Source organism: Phoca vitulina, unplaced genomic scaffold (assembly GCF_004348235.1).
Source record: "Phoca vitulina isolate PV1807 unplaced genomic scaffold, GSC_HSeal_1.0 scaffold55, whole genome shotgun sequence".
Taxonomy (NCBI): Eukaryota; Metazoa; Chordata; class Mammalia; order Carnivora; family Phocidae; genus Phoca; species Phoca vitulina.
Window position 1 is genome coordinate 9,817,280 of NW_022589758.1, and position 27,822 is coordinate 9,845,101.

General features: G+C 38.5%; 1 protein-coding gene across 1 annotated transcript; it reads left to right on the top strand.

Moving 5' to 3' along the window:
• Nucleotides 1-5,105: 5,105 nt before the first annotated feature.
• EIF2S3 (eukaryotic translation initiation factor 2 subunit gamma) lies at nt 5,106-23,402 on the top strand. The gene is made up of 12 exons (XM_032389515.1): nt 5,106-5,419; nt 5,975-6,038; nt 7,217-7,344; nt 7,429-7,550; nt 8,965-9,059; nt 10,494-10,652; nt 12,336-12,470; nt 14,088-14,182; nt 14,533-14,677; nt 16,318-16,487; nt 16,766-16,938; nt 22,974-23,402. The coding sequence occupies exons 1-12, from the start codon at nt 5,351-5,353 to the stop codon at nt 23,035-23,037; spliced, it is 1,419 nt and encodes a 472-aa protein (XP_032245406.1). The 5' UTR covers nt 5,106-5,350; the 3' UTR covers nt 23,038-23,402.
• Nucleotides 23,403-27,822: the final 4,420 nt, after the last annotated feature.

Genomic DNA, 27,822 nt, shown 5'->3' on the forward strand with positions numbered 1-27,822 from the left:
GGGTGGAGGAGAAAGGAAAAGGGGGCACGCCAAGGGGCGGGAAGGAGAACAGGGAGCCTGGTGTAGGAGACCAGAGTGTGCTATGCTCCCAGCTGGAGAGACAGGTACTAGAAGTTGCTAAACATCTACCATCAATAAAAGGTCCAGTGAATGTCACCATTTTTTTTTTTTAAGATTTTATTTATTTATTTGACAGACACAGCGAGAGAGGGAACATAAGCAGGGGGAGTGAGAGATGGAGAAACAGGCTTCCCACAGAGCGGGGAGCCTGATGCGGGGCTCGATCCCAGGATCCTGGGATCGTGACCTGAGCCGAAGGCAGACACTTAACAACTGAGCCACCCAGGCGCCCCGAATGTCACCATTTTAACTGAATAGATTTGAAATGCAGTGTAGACAATGTCCCCTTGAAAATGAAAACATCAAAAAGAACATGTTTAAAAAGTTGATCATTTTTGTGCTCCTTCTGAAACAATGAAAAATAACACTATGCTTCAGAAGCCTCAACATTGCAAGCCACATATTCATGAGGTGTTTATGAGATTACCAGGGGGTTCAGTGAAGTAGAGCAAGGACTAGGCCCTGGGGCACTCCCATTAGGGAGTCATCCGGGAAAGATAGAGAACTGTCAAGGAGATAGAGGAGTAGTCAGTGAGAGACCAGTAAAAACAAAGAATGGGGTATGCCAAGTGAGATAAAAAAGTATTGTAAGTTGTTAAACACCCACTATCTATAAAAGATGAAACTAATGTCACCATTTTAATGGAATATATTTACTTTGAAGCACAGTGTAGACAATGCCCCCTTGTAAATGAAAATGTTAAAAAGAACAAATTTCCTCCAAGTTAATCATTTTTATTCTTTATGAACCAGTGAAAAGCAACACTATACTTTAGAAGCCTCAAGATACAAGCCACATATTCATAAGCACTGCATTTCAGTAGATGTGCATGCAAACACACACACACACACACACACACACACATTCTAAGTGTGAGCGCCAGAGTTGAGGTGAGTGGGAGCAATGAAGAGCTGCTATATGGTGTTTGCTCAATGAAAGAAGTGAAAAAAAGCCTTCAGTAATAACCGTTGCCAGAAGCACAGCTTTAGGGTTTGGGGAGTGTGGTTAAGGATAGAGACGGGATTGAATCCAGGCTCTGAGGTTATTTACTGCTTCTAAAACGAAGTTCTTAAAAAAAACAGTGATTGCATAGCTCTCTTGGGACGAAATGTCTTTGCTGATACAGGGCAGAGAGGGACTTGAGGTAAGTCAGTACTGGCTGCCACAGCTTGTGGTGGTGGTAGCTGAAGTAGAAGCAGGGGAAACATTACATGAACAACAGGGCCCAGGCCTGGTTGAAAGGACCGCTGAGCTTCATGCTTTCCAGCGACTTGAGAGAGGAGCAGCACTGTTTCGGTGAGGGGCATTGGAATGCCAAGTATAGGTGAGACAGGATAGCCCTGTGGGATTGAAGCCTCAATACTGTCAAGATGGTGATTCTCCCTAAATTGATCTACAGATTCAAAACAATCCATATCAAAAACCCAGCAGGATTTTTTTTTCTTTTTTGGCAGAAATTGACAGGCTGATCCTGAAATTTATATGGAAATGCAAAAGCTCTAGAAGGGCCAAAACGGTTTTGAAAAAGGACATAGTTAAAAGACTTACACTTTCCAGTTTCAAAATGTACTATAAAACTACAGAAATCAAGACAGTGTTGTACTGGCATAAGTACAGACATATAGATCAATGAGAGTCCAGAAATAAACCCTTTTATGGTCAGTTTATTTTCTACAAAGATACCAAGGCAATTCAATAGGGAAGGGATTGTCTTTTCAACAAATGGTGCCGGGACAATTGCATATCTGCAACTGTCCACAATTTGGATGGAGTTAAACCCTTTCCTCACACTTTACACAAAAATTAACTAAAAATAGATCATAGGCCTAAATATAAGAGCTGAAACTAGCAACTCCTAAAAAGAAAACCTAGGAGTAAATCTTTGTGAACTTGAGCTAGGTAAAGTGTTCTTAAGTATGATACCAAAAGCATGATTCATAAATGAAGAAATAAATTGGACTTCGTCAAAGTTAAAAACTTTTGCTCTTCAAAGATACCATTAAGAAAATGAAAAGACAAGCGACCGACTGGAAGAAAACATTTGCAAATCATGTGTCTGATAGAGACTTGTATCCAGAATATATAAAGAACTCTTGCAACTCAATAATAAGAAAATAAGCAACCCAATTTAAGAATGGGCTGGAATAGCTTTTTTACCAAAGAGGAAATATGAATGGCTAATAAGTACATAAAATGATGCTTAATACATCATTAGTCATTAGAGAAATGCAAATGAAAACTGCACCTACTAGAATGTCTATAATAAAAAGAAAAAAAAACAGTATCAAGCATTGGTGAGGATGTGGAGAAACTGGAGCCCTCATAGATTGCTGGTAGGAATGTAAAATGGTGCAGCCACTTTAGAAAAGTTCGACTGTTTCACAAAATGTTAAGCATAGATTTACCATCGGACTCAGCAATTGCACAACTAGGTATTTACCAAGAGAAATGAAAACATGTTTTCATAAAAATGTGTACAGAAATGTTCATAGGAGCATTATTCACAACAAAAACTTGTACACCAATGTTCATAGTATTATTCACAATAGCCAAAAGTGCAAACAATCCAAATATCCATCAACTGGTGGGAGGATTAACAAAATGTGGTATGCCCATGCGATGGAATTTACTCAGGAATAAAAAGGAATGAACTACTATTGATAGATGCTATAACATGGATGAACCTCAAAACCACTATGCGCAGTGAAAGAAGCCAGATGCAAAAGACTACATATTATATGATTCCAATTACGTGAAATGTCCAGAAATTGTCCATAGAGACAAAGACTTTAAGTGGTTGCCTAGGCCCAGAGACGGAAAGGGGGACTGACTGCAGATAGACATGAGGGATCTCTTTGGGGTGACAGAAATATTCAAAATCTGGATTGTGGTTACACAGCTCTGCAAATTTAGTAAAAATCACTGAATTGTATACTTAAAGTGGGTGAATTTCATGGTATGCAAATTTTACCTCAAAGCTAACTTTTTTAAAAAAGATTTGGGGAGAAGTTTTCTTTTTTTTAATCTTTTTATTTATTTATTTGAGAGAGAGAGAATAAGAGAGCTAGAGCACGAGAGGGGGAGGGTCAGAGGGAGAAGCCGACTCCCTGCGGAGCAGGGAGCCTGATGCGGGACTCGATCACAGGACTCCAGGATCATGATCTGAGCCGAATGCAGTCGCTTAACCGAGCCACCCAAGCGCCCACCGCAAAGCAAACTTTTTAAAGAGTATACTTGTGGGGCGCCCGGGTGGCTCAGTCGTTAAGTGTCTGCCTTCAGCTCAGGTCATGATCCCAGCGTCCTGGGATCGAGCCCCGCATCGGGCTCCCTGCTCGGCGGAAAGCCTGCTTCTCCCTCTCCCACTCCCCCTGCTTGTGTTCCCTCTCTTGCTGTGTCTCTCTCTGTCAAATAAATAAATAAAGTCTTTAAAAAAATAAAGATTATACTTGTAATTGCCTATGAATTCCAGCTCTGTTACTTACAAGCTGTGGGATTGTGGGCATGTTATGTAATATTTTAGGGACTCAGTTTCCTCACCTGTAAAAATGGGAATTATACTATCTACCTCATCAGATTGTTGTGAGGAGTCAATAAAGTTAATACTTGTAAGTCAGTGCCAATATTTAACTATAATTTTTAATTAATAACATTATTTCTTGTGACATTTCTACTTTCAGTACACGTTTCTGAAAATGAAGCATATTATGTTCTATTTATTATCAATGAATTTTATTTTTCATTGAGATAAAATTCACATACCATTAGATTCACTCTTTTAAACTGTACAGTTTACTGGTTTTTAGTATATTCACAAAGTTGTGCAACCATTACTAGTTCAACGACATTTTTTAAAATTGAAGTATAGTTGAAAAAAAATTGAAGTATAGTTGGCATACAATATTACATTAGTTTCAGGTGTATGACATAATGATTCGACATTTCTACATTTTTATCACGTCAATGGGTTTTCTGAATTGGCTGGTATAACTATTTAGAATGTAAGATAAATTCTAAATTTATTAACTTACAAATCTGTAAGTTAATAAATTTAAGAACTAAATGCCTCCATTCAAATACAATTGTACAGTCTCTACCATCACTTAACCAATGAATGCCTTTATTGAAATAGAACTTCCTATGCTAGGTAAACTGTTGTAACCTAAAACTTATGTGATAGAAAACATATTCCTTTTAATCTTACTTCAGTATTCTATGAACACAGGTAATCTAAATTCTTATTCACCTCTTCTTATATTTTTTTGCTGGCTAGAAAAGAACACCTGTTCGTGACAGAAAATTTGTAAAGTATAGAAATGCATGGGGAGAAACAAAAATTACTCGACTTCTTGTTGATACACCGTGAAAAAAAAGTTAGGAAATTCCCCGAAGTCTTTAAATTGTAAAACACCGATTTAGTGGTAATCTTTCCATTAAAGAAGTGAGTTTTCCTGTATGGGCTTAAAAAAAAAAAAAAAAAAAACGCCTCCTTGGGCGCTCTTACAACACCTAGCTTCCATTCTATGCTAACTCCATGCTGTGCAGTTTAGAGCCACTACGGACCGCCTCCCGGGCCCTAGAAACCTGTCTCTAAGAACAAGTTAGGGACTTGGCTCTTCCCACCCCGGGCCGCTGACCACTTCATCAAACCTCCGCGCGAGGGCGCCCTCCCCGCCGCCCGCCAGGTGACGCGCAGGGCCGTAAGAGCGGCCAGCGTGGCCATCACAGCCGAGCCGCACCCCGAGCCGATCTCGCCTTATTAAATTATGGAAATCGTAAGATGGACAGCCCCACCGTCTGTCCTCACACCCCCAGAGAACATTCCCAGTTTCCGGTAAGTCTTCCGGCCATCCCCACGGGAACCGGAAATGGCTTCTCCCTCGCCTGCGCGCCTGGCGGTTGCATCACCCGCCTAGCAAGGCGGGGGTGGGGGGGTGGGGGGGGGTCTTCTTTGAGGGCTGCCCTCAGCGTTGCCTGCGCAAAAATCCGTCAGGTCTGCAACGACTGGATTCCGAAACTTTGCCTCCTGTTTTTTAGTGAGTCTTCCGGCAGGCACTGTGTAAACCCAAGCGGAGAGAAGTCCAAGCAGCGAGGACCCTGCTGCACGGGCCATCCTCCTTTCCCAGGCGTGGGCCCTAGTCGGCCGTCCCGCCTCCGCTCCCCCGCCCCACACAAGGGGACCTGCGTTCGGTTAGGCAGCAGCTGGGGCGACTTCCTTCCTCTCGGAGCAAGATGGCGGGCGGTGAGGCTGGAGTGACTCTGGGGCAGCCGCATCTTTCTCGTCAGGATCTCGCCACCTTGGTAAGGTTTCGTTCTGCAAGGATGCGGAGTGAACTCAGAAGTGGATGATCGAGCCTCCTGGGAGGCGCTGAGACGAGGCAGTGCCGGGCTGTCTGTCGGCAGCATGCGTTAGGAGGGAGACTCCTGCCGCTGCCTGCACCTTGGCAAGTTCGCGAGCTGTGCATGGGGCTGTGAGGTTGTGGGACCTCAAGCCCCCGAAGGATTCGGCTGGAAAGTCATGACGTTAAATGTTACTAAGGCTTTTGCTTCTTAAGGTCTGGGAAGGGAGTATCTACCTCGTCTTCAGTGCTAATGCTGTCAAGGTTGGGGTGGGGGGTCCTCGGGCTTTCACATCTCCCATAGTGAGTGGAGGTGTAGTCTTCTGTAACGATGAAGGACTTTTAGAGCTTCCCAGTCATCAGAGTACAATATTGCTTTTGCAGGAGAAGTGCTTTAGAAAAAGTAGAGGAGAGCTGTTCACGTGGTGGCAAGCTGTGGGTAGCAAATGTAAAGTCAAAGGAAAAGTTGTGATCTGTCTTACGTACAGCGATGTAAAATAAAAATGTTTCGTTGCAGGATGTTACCAAGTTGACGCCACTTTCACACGAAGTTATCAGCAGACAAGCCACAATTAATATAGGTAAGATAAGAATAACTTGGTGACCTGACTTGCTTGATCTCGATAAGTAATTTTAACTTCTCCCTTCGTATGATTGCCTGAATTTTATGAGGACGCAGATGTTCAAGAAATAGACTTTGAGCCTGTGTGAGTAAAGCACCTGCCGGATTTTGTGGGAAGCATATATTGCTCAAGCCTAGCTCATGTCTAGGTGCGAAGAAAAGATACAGACATGAAAAATTTAATAGCGTAAGGCAAGATGTAGTTATATGTAGCAGAAGAGGTGAAAATGTGGTGGTACTTGCCACACAGGGTTATTGCAGGGGCATAATTTTCACAAAAGTTTTATTTGGTATATAAGTGATTATTAAGAAGGTTTTTTTTTTTCCCCTCCTAATTGCCATCTAGAACTTTAGAGGAGAAGGTATGTTGACTGAATGTCAAATTTAAATTTGATAGCCTGTACAAGTGGCACAATTAAATGTAGTTAAAAGTAAAGCTCTACTGTCAGGTTATTAAGAAGTTATAAGATACATGCTAACCTTGATAGCATTACCATAATTAAACCTGGGTTGTTTTCCTGTTTTCATGGATTCTTTTTGGTGTTGTCAGGACTCATATCTGTTTATGCTGGAAAGTTCCTTAGTATCTAGGATTTTATCTTCTCCTTATTAAGTGTTTATTTTATTTTATTTATTTTTTTTTCAAGATTTTTTTTTTTTTTATTTGAGAGAGAGAGAATGAGAGAGCAAGCACATGAGAGGGGGGAGGGTCAGAGGGAGAAGCAGACTCCCTGCCGAGCAGGGAGCCCGATGCGGGACTCGATCCAGGGACTCCAGGATCATGACCTGAGCCGAAGGCAGTCGCTTAACCAACTGAGCCACCCAGGCGCCCTAAGTGTTTATTTTAAATGAAGGCAGTCTTTTATGTGATCAGAAACATAAGATGAATAGCTTTTCTTATACTGGAGTGTAGTTTTTGAACGACATTGTGATTACATGGAAAGTTACATTCAGTCCTGTATCAGAATAAGGTTTTGTTAGGAAAGAATATGAAGAACGAAAAATTGAAGTCACTGTTGGTTTTATGTTGATATTTATAGTGAGTTTTAGCTTTAGGTTTTCTACTCCAGTGCTTTTTGAAATAGTATTTGGTGTAACTGAACGTATGTGAATTAATTTCTTATACTTTTTCTGTAGGTACAATTGGTCATGTAGCTCATGGAAAATCCACAGTTGTAAAAGCTATTTCTGGAGTTCACACTGTCAGGTTCAAAAATGAACTAGAAAGAAATATTACAATCAAGCTTGGATATGCTAATGCTAAGGTGAGCTTGTACTGTGGAATTAGAAATAACTTTGTTGAATGTGCAGATAACAAATTTGAATCTTTTTTTCATTGGAATTTTTAGATATATAAACTTGACGACCCAAGTTGTCCCCGGCCGGAATGTTATAGATCCTGTGGAAGTAGTACACCAGATGAGTTTCCTACAGACATTCCAGGGACCAAAGGGAATTTCAAATTAGTCAGGTGACCTCTTTCAAAAAACACTTTATACTTCATATTCTATTGTCTTGTGATTGTGTTTTTTGAAATATTTAACTGAGATTAAATTATTAAACTAATTGTTGAATATTTTTGTTGTCTATTTTTTAATGTTCTTATTGTCTATAATGATAGTAATTTGAAAGATCAAGTATTTCAACCTCAATTTAGATACTTCCATTCAAGTTCTCCAAAGGAAAGGTATCATGTAAGCAGATGGAATGGAGGGAAACACAGCTCGTTGGATTTAGGGGAAGCTTTTTGCCAGGCTTTCTACATTTCTTTTAAACAATGTTGTTTCTGTTTTTTAGATAGGGGATGCACAAAGCCATTCTTAATTACCTCTCTTCAGTACATGGGCTTGTTACTCATCTAGTTTCTGAATGTGATTCATATCCTGGTTCTTTATCAGAGGATACAGACCTCTACTCCCTAGTGATGTTAATGCGGTTGGGGATGGCCCACAAGGAAATTTTACATTGAGGCAAGGCTGGGAGTGGGGAGAGGCGAGTGAGGCCCTTGCCTTGGACCCAAAATGTAAAAAAAAAAAACCCTCAGTGATCAGGATAAACAATATTTCGAGGCAGTGCTTTTTGAAATTGATGCAAAAAAAATCCTAATAGAATATCACTTGTTTAAATAAAGACAACTCAAAATTACAGATTTTTTCCCCTCTTGCTTCAGTATCACTATTTATTTCTGGTTCAGTGTGGCATTATTAGTTACCTTTGATATTTTGCTCGTTGTGAATTTTTTTTGCATTAATTTTGTTTTTAAAAACCTTAAATTTAAATATTATTTATCTTGATTAGTGAGTTTTTTGGCACTCTCTTAAATTTTGCCCCTAAGGCAAATGTCTCACTCAGCCTCACCCTGGTTCTGGTCCTCATCAGAGATCAGCAAACTTCTTTTTTTATAAGTGGCCAGATCATAAATATTTACAACTTTGCAGGCCATAGGTTCTCTGGGAAGAGGCTACTCATCTCTGCTCTTGTGTTATGAAAGCAGATGTAAATGATATGTGCTTGAGTGGGTATGGGCCAGATTTGGCCTAGGGGCCTTAGTTTGCTAATCCCTGTTTCAGATCTTGACAGTGTGAGCATACACTCTTTAAAAATAGTGATTCTCAATAAGTAGCAGTTTGTCTAAAATAGTACTGCCATCTCTACTTCAAATTGGCAGTTCCAGCTTTTCAAGGTGCTGGAGGAATTTTTGGCAAATTATTTTTTCAGATGGCAGTGCCCATTCTGTTAACACTGTTTTAGCTTTCAAATCGATGACATTTCCAGTATGTATTTTCTACCATACTCTATACCATATTCATTTTGATTGGATTTGGGAATTTCTGTGTTGAAATATGGATTGATTTTAGGACTGATTGCTATTTCTTAATTGTTAGACATGTTTCCTTTGTTGACTGTCCTGGCCACGATATTTTGATGGCTACTATGCTAAACGGTGCAGCAGTGATGGATGCAGCTCTTCTGTTGATAGGTAAATATATCAGAATTGGTTTCAACAAATCAATGTGGAACAAATCCAAGATGGAATATTTAAAGGAGCACTAAGGCCATTAAGGGTCATATCCATTACCTAAGGGTGACACAAATGGGAGCTAACATGTCATCCAGGATGACATCCCTGCCTACTAGGTATCATAAAATACTAAGCAAGATAGATGTGGGGCTGATATGAGAATTCTTAGGTTAATATATATTTTTAAATTGAAGTCACTAGTGCGTTTTTCCCACCTAGATCACATGAGATGATTTATTATTTTAGTTTTAAATTTGTAAGTGTACATATATTTTTCATCCACTGCAACGTTGATGTATAGTGGTTTTATTTAGATGCAAATCTCATTCACAGTAAGTGCTGAAGTGTAGACCTAATTGGGGTTTTCAAAGCTAGGGTTGTGCTACCTTCCTTATGTGAGCTGTCAAGAGATTTCATTGCTATGGGACATTATTTTTATTTTTTTAAAGATTTTATTTGAGATTGAGAGACAGAGATAGAGCAAGAGCAGGGAAGAGAGGGAGAAGCAGCCTGAGCAGGGAGCCTGATGGTGGGCTCGATTCTAGGACCCTGGGATCATGACCTGAGCCGAAGGCAGACACTTAATCTATGGGACATAATTTTTTTAGAGGATGCCAAGTAGATACAGTACGGGACAGCTCAATATCACTGCTTGGGGAAGGTGACTGTTGGAGTGCCCCCCCAAAAATGCCAATTTCTTTATGATAACACTGTTGGTTAACTGTGCATTTAGTGTTCTTATCTCCCTTTGTTAGGGAGTACCCTTTGGTAGTAGTTGAAATTCACAGACTGTAGTAAGCGTTTTCCCTTAATTACTCTCTACCTCTCAGAAGCTTAACTGGGCCAAAACATCTCTAAGACTGGATAGAACCAGAGGGCTATACCTTATACCTTAGCAAAGGCTAAGGGTAGACCCTGGGATGCCAAACTTGTTGATTCCAAGCTTCTTGCATAGCACCAGGGATAAAAGCCAAATGATCTGAAGGCTCCAGTGAACGCAGGCACAGAGGGTGAAACAGGGCAAAAGGTGGACGCTTGGCAGTGATATCCAGGACTTTTGCCTGGAGTAAGGCTAGGACATGCAAAAGTTTCCTTTAAGTTTGTTTTGGTAGTAAAATACACTTAAAATAATATTTACCATTATAATTATTTAAAGTGTACAACTCAGTGACATTAAGTACATTCACAGTTCTGCGAGCATCACCAATTTCTAGTTCCAGAACATTTTCGTTGCCCCAGAAGGATACCCCATGCCCATTAAGCAGTCACTCTATGCCATACCTTCCCCCCATCTCCTGGCAACCACTAATCTGCTTTCTGTCCCTATGGATTTGCCTATTCTGGATATTTCCAGTTAATTCTCATGCATCTTTTTTATTCCTCTTCATCTAGCTGGTAATGAGTCTTGTCCTCAGCCTCAGACTTCTGAACACCTGGCTGCTATAGAAATCATGAAACTGAAGCATATTTTGATTCTACAAAATAAAATTGATTTGGTAAAAGAAAGTCAGGCTAAAGAACAGTATGAACAGATCCTTGCGTTTGTACAAGGTAAGAAACCATAATTGCTAATAAATCTGTGAATCACTTTGAGAGGTATTTAATCCAGATACCGGATGTTAAATTTAACTTTTACTATAATAGACTATCTGAAATAGATAAATTTATGCATCTTAAGACCTTATTTCTCTACCTACTACTTGTTAGTCACCGGATACAATTAGTGAAATCTGTTTGTGAATTTGATAAACTAAAGCACATACATCTTTTCATCCACATATATTTAAAATACTTTCTTATTGAAGTATAGTTGACATACTGTTACGTTAGTTTCAAGTGTACAACTCAGTGATTCGACAGTTCTGATAATTCTATACATTATGCAGTGTTACCGACAGTAAATGTAGTTACTGTCTGTTACCACACAAAGTTGTTAAAATATTAATGTCTATCGGGCGCCTGGGTGGCTCAGTTGGTTAAGCGACTGCCTTCAGCTCAGGTCATGATCCTGGAGTCCCGGGATCGAGTCCCACATCGGGCTCCCTGCTCAGGAGGAAGTCTGCTTCTCCCTCTGACGCTCCCCCCTCTCATGCTCTCTCTATCTCATTCTCTCTCTCAAATAAATAAAATCTTTAAAGAAAAAAAAAATATATTAATGTCTATGTTCAGTATGCTATACATTTCATCCCGGTGACTTATTTTATAATTGGAAGTTTAAACTGAAGTATATTTTTGCTGGCTGAAAGTTAGAACTGAAGTTGTATTCTGGAAACTGTGAGTCGGTTTAGAAAAAAAAGTCCTCTTTAATGAACAAAAGCTTTTTTTGTTTTAAATTTAAGTCTTACACTACTCTTACCTAGTACTTTGATCATTGGAAGTGACAATGATATATTTAATCTTTATAGTGTTCATTTCTCTGTTGCATAGGGTTTTTCATTTCAGGGAAGATATGATGCATGTTATTGTTGCAATTCTCTCTCAGCTTTGGTGGAAGGGTTGACTCCCATGAACCTAGTTCTGTCGTGATGAAAAAGAATAAGTCATTTTGATTAAAATCTAATTATGTTTGGTCCATTTCTTTGACCAACCTGTTTGACATATAATTAATAAGGAGCAAATATTTTATGAGCCAGTAGTCTTTGATTAGCAAAGAGTCTGTAATTTTATCTTGACATTTTTTGGGGAGGTTAATTACACGTTATTAGAAATCTTCAAACTAGTAAAGTGCTTTTTCCCAGGAGCGTATTTTATTCCTTTAGACAGTATTATCATTTTAGTATAGTAAATACATGTGTAAATATATTTTAACAGTTTTTTTCCATAAAGGGACTAGTGTTCATTTTCAGGAGTAAAACAAACAGAATACTGCCACCTTTCTAAACAGAATTATCACTTTGCGTTTGTTTGTTGCTGGCATTTATGTGAGGATGTTTAGGCATCTATTTTAGTTGTTTTTTTTTTTTTAAGATTTATTTATTTAGAGAAGGGGGGCAGAAGAAGAGGGAGAGGAAGAATCTTAAGCAGACTCCCTGCTGAGCACAGATCCTGCCATGGGGCTCAATCCTATGACTCCAAGATCATGACCTGAGCTGAACCAAGATCAGGAGGCTCAACTGACTGAGCCACCCAGGCGCCCCTAGGCATCTATTTTAGTAATCTTAACCTTTTCTTGTAACATAGAAAGATCAGGTTCTGTAAAACTAAAGAATCTTAATCTTTCTGAATTTTATATAGGTACAGTAGCAGAAGGAGCTCCTATTATTCCAATTTCTGCTCAGCTGAAATACAATATTGAAGTTGTTTGTGAGTACATAGTGAAGAAAATTCCAGTACCCCCAAGAGACTTTACTTCAGAACCCCGACTTATTGGTAAGTGATAGTATTTGTCTTTAACTCTTAATTTGGTCTTTTTGACATTGGTGATTCCTCCTTTTTTTTTTTTTTTTTTTTTAAGATTTTATTTGTCAGAGAGAGAGAGCACAAGCAGGGGGAACGGCAGGCAGAGGGAGAAGCAGGCTCGCCGCTGAGCAAGGAGCCAGATGTGGGACTCGATCCTAGGACCCTGGGATCATGACCTGAGCCGAAGGCAGACACTTAACCGACTGAGCCACCCAGGCATCCCGTGATTCCTCTTGAAGGGTGTTTATTAATACTTCTCTTTCTGCAGAGATAATAACAATCTCCATAAAATTTTTTTTTGATTCTGGGATTGTATTGGCAGTGCTAGATTGCATTACTGGTAGAGGGACAGAGTCCCCACACAGAAGGAACTTTTAACCTTTTTGTGGTCTGTATATGGCATGTCATGTGATCAAGATGGAGTCGTACAGTATTCTCCATGGAATTAAAATGTTTTAGTCAGGAACAGGATATTAGAACTTTCGTACAAATGTTTTCATTGTACCATTAATGAAGATTTTCATGTCCTTTTCACTTTTATTTAAGTTCATAGGACCAATATTGGTACTGTGCTAAGCTTGTGGTTCCTACACAGAGATGTAGGAGTCTTTTTAAAACAGACATTTGAGCCTCTCTGGGCCTGCACCTGGTGCCCCCCTTTATATTGTGGGAAGTGTTCTCTTGGGTGATTGTGATGCGTATCCTTGTTAAGTAAGGGTCACTGCTCTCAGGACCTAAGTTCAGTTCATGCATTTCTAAAGTTGTTTTATAGTTTTTAAAACTAAATTTTAATTTAAGAAGTTATACAGAGGTAGATAAAGAAAGAAAAGTCCATAGTCTCCCTGCCTTTCGCTTCTAGCCCCTTAGCCCAGAAGTAACCAAAGTTAATGGTGTGTGTTATTCTCACACCTTCCTCTTTATTCACCTCATTATGTATAAACATGTACGTGTTTCCTGTTTTAGTTTTACTTTATGGAAATGGGATCATAGTCTGTGTTATTTTTGTCTAGTTTTGTGTGTGTTTTAAATAGTATATGTGGGTTATCCTTTTAGGTCTTTACATTATAGGTCAAACATTCTTTTTTAGGGGTACCTGGGTGGCGAAGTTGGTTAGGTGTCCAAACTCTTGGTTTCAGCTCAGGTCGTGATCTCAGGGTCATGGGATCGAGGCCCATGTTGGGTTCCACGCTCAGTGCAGAGTCTGCTTAAGTTTCTCTCTCCCTCTCCCTCCGCTCATCCCCCCAGCATGCATGTACGTTCTCTCCAAAATAAATAAATAAATAAATAAATAAATCTTTAAAAAAAAACAAAACTCAAAACATTCTTTAATACCTGCTGATATTCCATAGTATGGATGTACCATAATATGCCCCCTATCAGTTAACTTTTAATTTATTTCCACTATTTTCATCATAAGTAAGCCTGCAATAATCGTAGGAGTACTGATAGTGGATTCTGTTACAAAGTCGCCCCTGTGTGTATAAATATTATGTGGCTACTATCTTAGAAAAGTTATCTTAGTAAAGAATATTTCCTTTAAAGTTAAAATGAGCAGAATTAGCTTTAATTTGTTTTGTTTTCTTTTAGTTATTAGGTCCTTTGATGTCAACAAACCTGGCTGTGAAGTTGATGACCTTAAGGGTGGTGTAGCTGGTGGTAGTATTCTAAAAGGAGTATTAAAGGTGAACTGGATTTTTATTGTTGTGTTTTTATTTTATTTTTCCATTGTCTTAATCATAAGGTGAATAGTACGGACACTCCAAATTGAAAGTAAAATTTTTTTTCTTTTTGAGTATGGAGCACGTTTTATATGGAGATAAGCTTGTGTGGTAGGTAGTTAGCAACAGTTGGATGGATGTTTCTGGTTTTGAAGCTCACTTCCACTTTTTTTTTTTTTTTTTAGTAACAATCCTCAACATAGAGAAATAATTGCCTTTTCAGTTTTGGTGTCTTCCTATTAGGACTTTTGATATGTAAGTGATAATGGTGTCATCCCACAGTAATTCTAATTACTAACTTAATATGTTTACAGGTGGGCCAGGAGATAGAAGTCAGACCTGGTATTGTTTCCAAAGATAGTGAAGGAAAACTCATGTGTAAACCAATCTTTTCCAAAATCGTGTCGCTTTTTGCAGAACATAATGATCTTCAGTATGCTGCTCCAGGAGGTCTTATCGGTAAGGATTTTTCTCTCATCCCTACATTTTTATTATTTTTATTTATTTATTTACTTTTAAAGATTTTATTTATTTATTTGACAGAGAGAGGCACAGCAAAAGAGGGAACACAAGCAGGGGGAGTGGGAGAGGGAGAAGCAGGCTTCCCGCTGAGCAGGGAGCCCGATGTGGGGCTCGATCCCAGGACCCTGGGATCATGACCTGAGCCAAAGGCAGACGCTTAACGACTGAGCCACCCAGGCGCCCCTCATCCCTACATTTTTAATTTGTGGTATTTTTCATAGGAAAAGGATTACTCAAAAAGATAATATTGTAGATTTTTAATTGGGTATTTTATTTATTTTGTTTATTTTTAATTTTTTATTTATTTTTTTGCCAGAGAGAGACAGTGAGAGAGGGAACACAAGCAGGGGGAGTGGGAGAGGGAGAAGCAGGCTTCCCACTGAGCAGGGAGCCTGATGCGGGGCTCGATCCCAGGACCCTGGGATCATGACCTGAGCTGAAGGCAGACACTTAACGACTGAGCCACCCAGGCGCCCCCTAATTGGGTATTTTAAATAATTGATTGGAGTGGGAAACATTCGTGTAGTTAAGCTGTTGGTTTTAGTTCATAAAATAGTTTCATGTGTTTGTAAGAGTTATTTCTAAGGATAAAGAAGAATACATTTTGGTTTAGTATATGAAGTAACTCCTTTTAGCAGTAATAAAATAAGTTTTATGATCCAGCATTTAAAATGATCAAGTATACTTTTTTGTCTACACAATTTTGGTGGTAGAGAGTGGTTGTTTTTTTGTGTGTTTTGCAAATGGAAAGTTACCCACAAATGTCAATTGAATCCTGTCAGATCATGTTTACTCTGAGGTGGGAATAAAAAAATAACTTTGATTGTGTAGCAATTACTGAGATGATTTTATGGATTTTTCTAGTTCCTTACAACTTAGTTTCTTACCAGATACCCAGAAAAAGACAAGATTCAAAGAGAATTAGATATGTTGTTCCTTTGGATTAAAGAAGAAATTGTTGGGTAAAGAAGTTTGTCTTTTGGTTCTCTGGTTTTTGGGTATATAATTCAGTTTTCTGTCCTGTAATTAAGAGTTTACCGTATATAATTTAATGATAATGCTCATGTAGCAACCACCCAGCTTGAACAGTTGTCAATACTTTACCAGTCTTGGCTTCATCTTTATGTCTCCTTCTCTCTCCTCATACGCGGCTAAAATATTTTAAAGTGGATCTCAGGAATCATATGTGAAGTCCTGATGTTATTTTTTCATCAGCCTTCCAGGGGAGAAATGGCAGGCAAATATTCTAAAAATTACTCATTATGAATTTTTATCTTTTCAACCTTTATTAAGTATATTCAGACTCATTTTTGAGTTAGGCTGTCATTTCTGTCCTTTGTTTAGAATTTAAATCAAGAGACTGTTCTCAAATGCCCAACTAATCCATGGGTTTTTGTTTCTATTTCTTCAGGTAAGACAGGTATTTTGTCATGTCTGTGTAGCTATTACATGAGTATGAGAATATAAATGTGTATTAAAATGTATAGGTATACGTTGTACTTGCTTGACTAAGTTTTGGGTAAACCGCTTTATAGAAAATAAAAAGTTGGGCTTTATATGTCTTGTTTTTATATCAGGAGTGGGAACAAAAATTGACCCCACTTTGTGCCGGGCTGACAGAATGGTGGGACAGGTACTTGGTGCAGTTGGAGCTTTACCGGAGATCTTCACAGAATTGGAAATCTCCTATTTCCTACTTAGACGGCTGCTAGGTGTACGCACTGAAGGAGACAAGAAAGCAGCAAAGGTAAGTGCTCTCTGTAATTCCTGTTTCAGAAAAGTGGCAGTGATGTTAGGACCAGTTTTGAGGTTCATTCTTTTATAGTTAATGTGGGATTAAGATAAAGAAAAGGTGAGTAAATTTGGCTTTCTACTTTCAGGAAGTTGAAAAGTCTCATACTAGGTTAGCAGAGATGGAAAATTGCTGGTATCTATTGTTGGCAAGGATGTAGGAAAATAAGCAGTCATTTTTGGAAAGCATTTTCTTGATTTGGGGGTTTATCTTTCCTCGATTTATTTTCCTAGGTGCAAAAGCTCTCTAAGAATGAAGTGCTCATGGTGAACATAGGATCCCTGTCAACAGGAGGAAGAGTTAGTGCAGTCAAGGCCGATTTGGGCAAAATCGTTTTGACTAATCCTGTGTGCACAGAAGTAGGAGAAAAAATTGCCCTTAGCCGAAGAGTTGAGAAACACTGGCGGTAAGTTTACAAGCCTTTGTCACTATCTAATAAAAAAGACACAGTCAGTTCCCTTAAGTTCTTGGTGGTGTGCATGCATACTTTACCTTAAACACAGCAGTTCTTTAGGTCAGCTGTTTATTTGGATGACTTTGAATCTGTATTTCTAGCCCTGATTTGTGATACACACAACCTATGAAAAAACCAGTGAATTTAGGTTCGGTATTTCTCTTTGGATTTTTAAAACTTTATATTTGGAAATAATTTCAAACTTAACGAGAAAATTGCAAGAATTGCACACAACTCCTGTTCCCTTTTCCCAGATACACAATTTATTTTTGTGTGTGTGTGTGTATTCTTCTATATGTATAAACTTTTTTCTCAGCTGTTTGAGGAGTGGGTTGTGTATATCATACCTCTTGATCTCTTAACACATTGGTGTATATTTCCTAAAAACAAGGACATTATCTTAATTAACCACTACAAGAAGTTAACATCAATAAATTACTGAAACCTACAGTTGATAATCCAGTTATACAGCTTGTCCCAATAATGTTCTCTAGTCCCTCTGGTCTAGGCTCACTCACTGCATTTAGTTGTCATATGTCTCTTTGATCTCTAATTGGGTACTTCCTCAGTTTTTTTTTTGTCTTACTTGACATTGACTATTTTGAAGAATACATTTTTACTCTTCCTCAATTTGAGTTTATCTGATACTTCCTAAGATTAGATTCAGGTTATGTATTCTTGGCTGGAATACTTATATAGGTAGTGATGTCTCCTCAGGAAATCACAGCCAGAGGCACATGAGATCTGATTGCTCCTCCTTGTGGAGGTTAATTTTGATTATGCAGTTGAAGTGTTGTCCAGTTTTTCTACTATATACTCTTTATACCTGTGCACCTACTAAGCATTTTGTGGGAAGACTCATTGAGACTAGGTGAATAGCTTACTCCTCATCAAATCTCACCCCCCTGGATTTAGCATCCACTGATAATTCTTGTCTGAATTGAACTTGATTATATGATTACAAAATGACACCCCTCCCCCAACCCACCACTTCTCATTTATTGTTTTTTCTTCCCTATTGTTTACTTAACTGGTTATAATATAGACTCATGGAATTCTATTTTATTTCAATAGGTTATGATTCATTACTGTCCTTATTTATTTTAATGCCCAAATTGTTCAGGATTTGTCTAGTAGAGATCCTTCAAGCTGGCTTCTATGTCCTTTTGACATGTCCCCATCATTGTTTTTAATTTACTTTTTTTTTTTAAGATTTTATTTATTTATTTGACAGAGAGAGAGATTGCGAGAGCAGGAACACAAGCAGGGGGAGTGGGAGAGGGAGAAGCAGGCTTCCCACCGAGCAGGGAGACCGATGTGGGGCTTGATCCCAGGACCCTGGGATCATGACCTGAGCCGAAGGCAGACGCTTAACAACTGAGCCACCCAGGCGACCCTCATTTTTTTTTAACAGTTCCTTAGTTTCTGGCACAAGATATTCCAAACTCATCTTATACCTCCCCTGCTCCAGTTTTAAAATTGGCCATTTCTCCAAGGAAGCCTGGTTTCTTTTAGTGGGGAATGATATTTAGAAATGATGATCTGGGTGCTAGATGTGCTCATTGTTCCTAGGGTGCTATTCCTTCTATGTCCTTTGAGTGGATAAGCAAGGAGACACATCTTTGACTTCTGACTGTTTGCTCTTAGTTACCTAGTTAGTTACTGAATCTACCCTTTCCTTTCTATTCTTTGTGGCCTCATTATGCCCCTTACTGCCATTATTTCGTACTTAAAAGTTACTGCAAAAGATGGGGTGCCTGGGTGGCTCAGTCAGTTGAGCGGCTGCCTTCGGCTCAGGTCATGATCCCAGGGTCCTGGGATCAGGTCCCGCATCGGGCTTCCTGCTCAACGGGGAGCCTGCTTCTCCCCCTGCTTGTGCGTGCTCTCTCTCTCTCTCTGACAAAAAAAAGTTACTGCAAAAGATTCCTAATTTGCCTCTTCCTTTGTTAGTTAAGAGCTCAAAATTAATCTTCCTAAAACATTTTTATTATGCTGTATTCATTAATTTCCAGTAGTTCACACTACTATATGATATTCTGGACCTTTCTAAATTACACTGTTCTGGGTCCTCATTGTTGTTATAATTATTCAGATCACCTTTGGCGCTCTGTTTTTTGCTGACTACTTCCCATATTAAGGTTTCCCTGATACTGTGCCCCATGAAGGTCTCTCATCACTTACTGTTCAGAAGATTGATCTGAATTATTACTTTATAATTTAGAGAGAGTTAAACTTCTAGTTGAATTTTAAGTAAATAATCCTGCTTTGTGGTGATTTATGTCATTTGATTTTACTCTTTGGTGTGATTATACCATTTGCTATTATAGACACACTGATTCCCAGGGTATTTTAAAATAGGCTTAAATAATAAAGTTTCAGAAACTCTCAACAGGGAATGTATTATTCTCACTTAGTTAGAATGGTACATTTCCTAGATCAGAACAGATTTTAAAATAAAAGGATTTTTTTGTGTGTCTGCCCACTAATACTATAAGAGGATTCTATCCACATGAAACTAGATTTTGCTTAAAAATTAGCAAGACTCCACCAGAAAACTGTTACTACTAATAATAAATGGATTCAAGAAAGTTGTAGGATACAAAATTAATATACAAAAATCTGTTGTACTTCTATATACTAATAACAGAGTAGCAGAAAGAGAAATTAAGAAAACGATTCTATTTATGGTTGCTCCAAAAAGAAAAAAAGAATTAAAAAAAAAAAAAACCTAGGAATAAATCTAAGGAGGTGAAAGACCTATACTCTGAAAACTAGGACTTTGGTGAAAGAAATTGAAGACAACACAAATGGAAAGATATACTATGCTTATGGATTAGAAGAATTAATATTGTTGAAATGGTGTTACTGTCCAAGGCAATCTACAGATTCAGTGCAATTCCTATCAAAATTCCATAGCATTTTTCATAGAATTAGAATAAATAATCCTAAAATTTGTGTGGAACCACAAAACATCCCAAATAGCCAAAACAGTCTTGAGAAAAAAGTACAAAGCTGGAGATATCACAGTCCCGGATTTCAAGCTACCTTCCAAACCTGTAGTAATCAAAACAGTATGGTACTGACACAAAAAAACAGACAGATAGATCCATGGAACAGAATAGCCAAGAAAAAAAACCCATGCTTATGTGGTCAGTTAATCTATGACAGAGGAGGCAAGAATATACAGTGGGGAAAAGAGTCTTTTCAAAAAATGGTGCTAGGAAAACTGGACAGCTACACACAAAAGAGTGAAACTGGACCACCTTTTTTTTTTTTTAAGATTTTATTTTTTTATTTGAAACACAGAGCATGTGCACAAGCATGGGGGGTGGGGGGGGCAGCGGGAGAAGGAAAAGCAGACTCCCCGCTGAGCAGGGAGTCCGACTTGGGGCTTTATCCCAGGACCCTGAGTTCATGACCTGAGCTGAAGGCGGACACTTAACTGACTGAGCCGCGTAGGCGCCCCAAAACTGGACCACTTTTTACACCATACCCCAAAATAAATTCAAGACCTAAATGTGAGACCCAAAACCGTACAGTTCTTTTTTTTTTTTTTTAAATATTTTATTTATTTGACAGACACAGCGAGAGAGGGAACACAAGCAGGGGGAGTGGGAGAGGGAGAAGCAGGCTTCCCGCGGAGCAGGGAACCCCATACGGGGCTCGATCCCAGGACCCTGGGATCATGACCTGAGCCGAAGACAGACGCTTAACGACTGAGCCACCCAGGCGCCCCCCAAAACCATAAAATTCTTAAAAGAAAACAGGCAGTAATCTTTGACATCAGCTTTAGCAGCATATTTATGGATATGTCTCCTCAAGCAAGGGAAACAAAAGCAAAAATAAACTATTGGGACTACACCAAAATATAAAGTTTTTGCACAGCAAAGAAACCATCAACAAAATGAAAAGACATTCTACTGAATGGGGAAAGGTATTTGTAAATGATGTATCCGGTAAGGGTTTAATATCCAAAATATATAAAGAACTTCCACAACTCCACGCCAAATAAGCCAAACAATTCAGTTTTTAAAAGGGCAGTGCACCTTAATAGACATTTTTCCAAAGACATACAGGTGACCAACAAACGCATGAAAAAATGCTTAGTATCATTAATAGTCGGGGAAATACAAATCAAAACCACAATGAGATATACACCACTCCTGAATGGCTAGTGTCAAAAGGACAAGAAAAAGGGGCACCTGGGTGACTCGGTTGGACGTCCGACTCTTGATTTCAGCTCCGGTCATGATCTCAGGGTCGTGAGATCGAGCCTCATGTTGGGCTCCACTCTAGCGGGGGGTCTGCTTGAGATTCTCTTTTTCTCAAATAAATAAATAAATCTTAAAAAAAAAAAACCCAAAAATCAAGAAATAACAAGTGTTGGTGAGGATGTGAAGGAAAGGGAACCCTCATACACTGTTCGTGGGAATATAAATTGGTGAGACTACTATGGAAAACATTATGAAAGTTCCTCAAAAACTTAAAATGAAAATACCATATGATTTGGTAATTCTACTACTGGGTATTTACCCAAAGAAAACAACACTAATTTGAAAAGATATATGCGTGTATGTATCTATGTTTATCGCAGTGTTATAATAGCTAAGTGTCCATCCGTAGATGAGTGGATGAAGTAGATATGGTATATATACACAATGAAATATTACACAGCCATAAAAAAATAAAGTCTTGCCGTTTGTGACAACATGTATGGATCTAGAGGGTATTATGCTAAGTGAAGTAAGTTGGAGAAAGACAAATACTATATGATTTCAGTCATCGGTGGAATCTAAAAAACAGGCTTGTAAATATAGAGGACAAGGGATGCCTGGGTGGCTCAGTCAGTTAAGCGGCTGCCTTCGGCCCGGGTTGTGATCCCAGGGTCCTGGGATCGAGTTCCGCATCAGGCTCCTTGCTCGGCGGGGAGCCTGCTTCTCCCTCTCTCCCTCTGCTTGTGCTCTCTCTGTCAAATAAATAAAATCTTTAATAAATATATGTAGAGAGAGGACAAACTAGTGGCTTCTGGTGGGGGGGATGAGGTGGGTAGGGGGACGAGTACAATAGGTGAAAGGGATTAAGGCTTCCAGTTATAAAATAAGTAAGTCCTAGAAATGAAAAGTGCATGTTAGGGAGCATAGTCAATAATATTGTAATGTATGGTGCCAGATGGTGAGTACACTTATAATAAGTATTGAATAATATGTAGAATTGTCAAATCACTATGTTGTACATCTGAAACCAATATAATATTGTATGTCAATTTTACTTCAATAATAAATTGAAATAAAAAATAGTCAAATTTTTAAAAATTAGCAAGTATGTTAAAATTATTAAATGAGAGCCTCTGAATGATCTTTACATTCCCTAGGATTGTGGTTTTACCCCGTATTTAGATGGGTTTTCTTGAAGCTGTTGTTGAGGTAGCAATCCAGCCTGGTCATTAATTAGAGCAAACATTGAAAGAGGGAGCAGAGGTCCCTCTGCTATTCAGAGTATCTGCTAATAGACTATACGTTCTTTTAGTTCGTCTCTTAATTTTCTTTACCAGCCAAGGTCATGCTAAATCCTTTGTGATCTGTTGAGTGCTGTGAATGGTAAAAAAGCATTTTTCAAGGAGAAAAGGATAGAAAATGAGATTTTTTAGAAAATCAGACTGTGGTAGATTGTGTATCAGCCTGATTCCTTATTTGGACTGGAAGACTGGTGGTTCTGGAGGGGTGAGTATATTTCAATAGAGTGAAGACAAGCACATTTGTAGCAGCAACTTTTTGTTTGCTTTTTTGGTCATTCATTCTGGCTAGGGCCCATCTTTGCGGGTGTGAGGATCTAAGAAGAAAGCGTGAGCTTTCTTAGTGGAGCAGCAGGTTTTGGGAACATTCAGATTTAGCAGATAAGCAAGTAAAACCAGTTATGTCATATGATTGTGTGGTAATGATAATGAAATAGGTGTAAAATTCATAGTTTTTAAAATTTTCTTTTTGCAGTTTAATTGGTTGGGGTCAAATAAGAAGAGGAGTGACAATCAAGCCAACAGTAGATGATGACTGAAGAATTCCAGTGAAATCATACATTTGGATGGAGTCGGAATTTCTCTTTACAACCTGGGGGTATATTTTCAAAGCAATACTGGGAAATTAATTTCACAGCTCATTACCTTAGTGGTAGCTGTAAGGTTATTCTCATTTTTTGGTGATGAAAATTTAACCTCTAGTGCTAAAGTAGGGTCTACAATAAATGTAAAAATTGGAATAATGTCGGATTGAATCTACATTTTAGCAGAAATTAATCATTCCTAAATAATGTCTAATTTATACATTAGTGCAGGTTTGAAATGAAACTCTTTGCTACAACCAGCCTTTTCTGTAGCACACATACCAACAAACCTGTTTCAAATAAAGGTTTTCTTCTTACTTTGCATGATTCATCTTTGAGTGGTTCCAGGCTTGAAGGACTATTGTACCAGTAAAAACTTGAAGACTCAAGTTCTTAAAAACCAGCTTACCTTTGCCCCATGTTTTATGTTGCTTTATCTTTGAAATTATGAGTGAAAAGGAAATTAATAAAAATTGTCCTTTAGGGCATAGGAGCTCATTCCCATGGACACACCTTTTTGTCCCCTTCCTCTTTTCCTGAACTGGAACACAGGAAACTAGAGCCAGAAGTTCTCACCTCCCTGTGGTGCCCTGCAATTGTTTCTGCATTGGTTTATACCTGAAACCTGATAGCCTTCCCCCATTGGAAAACACTGTTAAGCCAGATGATTCTAGATAAGTAACATAGATCTTTCTAGGCCTTACTTTATATTTTTTCTTAACTGCTTAATTGATATGGTTATAATGTAGATTCTAATATTAGTAACCTTTGGACCTTTCAAGAGGTCAGTGATGTTAGAAAGCAAAGGGTGAGGGACGCCTGGGTGGCTCAGTCGGTTAAGCGGCTGCCTTCGGCCCAGGTCATGATCCCAGGGTTCTGGGATCGAGTCCCACATCGGGCTCCTTGCTCAGCAGGGAGCCTGCTTCTCCCTCTCTCTCCCTCTGCTTGTGCTCTCTCTGTCAAATAAATAAAATCTTAAAAAAAAAAAAAAAAAAAGAAAGCAAAGGGTGAGCCTTTTGATTTTTAACTTATTCAGCATTTTCTTATATTTTTCCTGTGCTCTGCTTTATTTTTTATTTTCTTAAAGATTTTATTCGAGAGAGAGCACAAGTAGGGTGGAGGGGCAGAGGCAGAGGCAGAACCAGACTCCACTGAGCGGGGAGCCTGACGCGGGGCTCGATCCCAGGACCCTGAGGTCATGACCCGAGCTGAAGGCAGATGCTTAACCGGCTGAGCCACCCAGGAGCCCCTGCTTTATTTATTTATTTTTTTGTTTGTAAGATTCTCTTAAAGCAGTAGGTCCCAATTCTGGCTGACATTAGATTTGCTGGAGAACCTTAAAAAAAAGAAAAAGATGGCCTGCAGAGATTCTGACTTAATTGAGTAGGGATGGAGCCCTGGCATTGATACTTTAAAAAACTCCCCAGTGTTAAGAAATGAGTTTAGAGAGTTGAGAAGTAGGTGTATCAAGTAACACAGAATTTACTGAGTTTTGTTAGTCTCATAATAAATAGAGTCATAATAGTCTCTAGTTGTTTTTCTTAAATTTGCATTTAACGTGGGATTTGATGCCACAGTCTAGTAATAAGCCTTTTCAGGCATTGAAATTGCCTTGTAGAAATTTAGAAGGTGTGGCTGTGAATTGTTACTTAAATTTATAAGTTCTGAAGAAGCATATAATGTCGTATACTTGATTGAAGGGTTGTGTTGTAGCATGAAGGACATTTAAATAAAGCAAGGTCCTAATCCAGACGTTAATTTTATATTTAACATGTCCCCATTTGTTTTGTAAGCCCCTTCCGCCAGTAATTCTGGGATAACAAGTCCCAAAGCTTCAATAGTTGACTAAATTTATCTTAAGTAATCTCATGTCACAATTGAAAGCAGAAGTCTGTTTCCAGCATCTACATGAATTTCAACAGATTTATGAAGCAGTGTGCTTAATGTAAGTAGGTATACACAAATAGGAAAACAGTGGGCCTAATTTTCTTAAAACTTGAAGTCAGTGCATTGATTCTTAGCAAAAGCTGTACCTGGTTGAGAATCTGCCCGTAATGCAGTGTTACTGATGAAAGTACATTGCGTGTGTAAATCCTCTTGGCTCACCTGTCAAGATATTTTCAGAGTCTGACCAGTTCTCATCCCCTCTACTGTTAACAATCTAGTTGACGCCACCATGGGCTATCACCTAGAATAGCACTGCGTAACTCCTCCGTGCCTCCACACTTGCCCCACTGCACTCTGTTCTCAACACAGCAGTGTTACCCTTTTTGTAAGAGAATGCTTTGTGTACCACTGTATGATAAGTTGTAAAGTCTCACAGAAATGGGGTATGAGAGCAATCTAGCTGTGACATGCAATTTCCAGGCTGCTGTAGAAAGTTCTATTATGTAACCTCCAAAGGTGTGTGTGTGTGTGTGTGTGTGTTTGGGTTTTGCAGAAGAAAAAGAATTTTCTTCTAATAAGAGTGCATATAGCTGCACTTTTAATAAAACTTCTGAAATCCCATTTCTAGAAAAATTTAATACGGTGAAGCATTCATTGAAATGGATGCTTTTCTAGAAATACATAAAATTTTTAGAAATTATCGAAAATGAAGCTGATACCCTTAGTATACTTATAATCAAGAAACTTGGATTAGTAAAAAATTACCTCTGCAGAAGTTTCCACAAACTCAATATACATTCTGCCAAATTTCAAAGATTAGGTAATTTCTCTTTAAACTGTTTCAGAATATAGGAAATGAAAAGACAAAAAAGGAGACCTCATAACTCATTGTTCAAAGTTCTATCCCTGCTGCCCAAACCTGGAGAGAATACTACCAAAAACAAAATAACAAAACCACTGGAACATATTCTCACAAAGTTATAAAATCCACTCTAAAATATTAGTAAATCCGGCAATATATTAAAAGAATAATGCATTCTTGTGTACACATGGAAGTTACAGAGGTTGAAAGAGAAAAGCTTACCTTGAAGATGTATTTAACACAATCCACAATAACTTTTTAAATGTAGGTAATGTAGAGAAGGAAACTATTCACTCGATGTCATGTGCTTAGTAGAGAACCTTCAGAATCATGGTTTTGAATGAGGAAATATTGGAGCACAGTAACATCCTTCCAAGATGCTGTAGGTTGGGTTGGGTAAAAATGTGGAGCTGTGAGGTTAATGCAGTAACTAGGGTGAAATTCAGGGTGGGAAGCAGTTATCAGTTGAATGACACTGGAATTCATGTGATTGTTTCTCTATATTCTCATTAAGGTCTGCAACAAGTCAAGAATATCAGCTACCACTTCAGTTCTACAACAGTGTTCTCTGGGGCTTAGCAAATGAGATACAGATATTGGGAATGGAAGCAACAGAACATTATTTACAAGGTATAAGATTATCTAGAAAATACAACCTAGAAACTGAAAAGCGTGAACTTCTAAGAGAGTTCAGTGAGGTGAAAGGGTTCAAGATAAACATGCAAAAATTATTAGTTTATTAAATAATTTACTAATTAGATTACAGCTCCCTCCATACACACATACAGATCAGAAAATGCAGTGGGTATAAACTATCCAGGTATAAATTTAATAAGACTATGCAAGATCTATATGAATAAAACATTTGCTGAAGGACAAAAAGAGATAGAAATGAGAAAGTAGGCAATATCCTTGTATGGGAATACTCAATATTGTATAGATGGCTGCCATTTTTTGCTATAAATTCAGTGTAATTTGAATAAAAGTTTCAATAAAACTTTAAAGAACTGGTCCAGCTGATAAAGATTTGGAAAAGTAAATGAACAAGAATAGTAAATAAACTTTTGGAAAAGAATTATGATGGGAGAGTTGACTTACCATGTTTTAGAACGTAGAAAGCCACAATATAAGAGGTACGGTATTGATGCAGAAATAGATCATTGGAACAAACAGTATAACCATATATAAAAATTTAATATTATATGCTATATGCTGCATTTTATGTCTGTGAGGAAAAGAAAAGACTTTTTTAGTCCAAATGGCTAGCCATTTGGAGTTAAAAGATCTTTCATTTAAAGTCTTATTTAAGGGGCTTCTGGGTAGCTCAGTCGGTTAAGCATCTGCCTTTGGCTCAGGTCATGATCCCAGGGTCCTAGGATCGAGTCCCATGTCGGGTTCCTTGCTCAGTGGGGAGCCTGCTTCTCCCTATCCTTCCCACTCCAGCTCTCTCTCATTCTTTCTGTCTCTCAAATAAAATCTTTAAAAAAAGAAAAAGTAAAGTCTTATTTAAGGTTTCATTTTATTGAGACAAAATTTGGAACAAAGAAAAAGTAAGATTATTTTAATAATTTGGATGAGGAATGCAAAACAAACCTAAAAGCCATAAAGGAGAAGTTGACAGATTTAGTGTCTAAAAAGTTCAGAACAGGGCCGAAGATATCACATATGTAGAAGATGATAGATTGAGAGAAAATACTTAGGACTTACATGACATGTGAAAGATTAATATTCCTAGAACAAATCAATAACATAAAAAACAGAAATGGGACAAAATATTTACTGCATCCCTTTCAGTGGGCTAACGACCAGCAGGAAGAGAGCTCGTGTTGACTCAGGAGCACACTGATTTGACTTGGGTGAAGACAGCAGTTAGTGGCAGTCAAGTGATCCCACAGGCAGGAGCAGATGTGACATCTCATCTCCATGGAGTTTTCTCTGTGCCTCAGACTTAACAGGGAGGGGCTGCACTGCTGCCAGAGACTTTCTTGTAA

What these genes read in the sequence shown, in the direction of transcription:
- EIF2S3 (XM_032389515.1), top strand. Translation starts at nt 5,351, where the DNA reads ATGGCGGGCGGTGAGGCTGGAGTGACTCTGGGGCAGCCGCATCTTTCT. An exon ending in GTCAGGATCTCGCCACCTTG is followed by an intron (nt 5,420 to 5,974) that starts GTAAGGTTTCGT and finishes GTTTCGTTGCAG; the next exon opens with GATGTTACCAAGTTGACGCC. An exon ending in TGCAGCTCTTCTGTTGATAG is followed by an intron (nt 9,060 to 10,493) that starts GTAAATATATCA and finishes CTCTTCATCTAG; the next exon opens with CTGGTAATGAGTCTTGTCCT.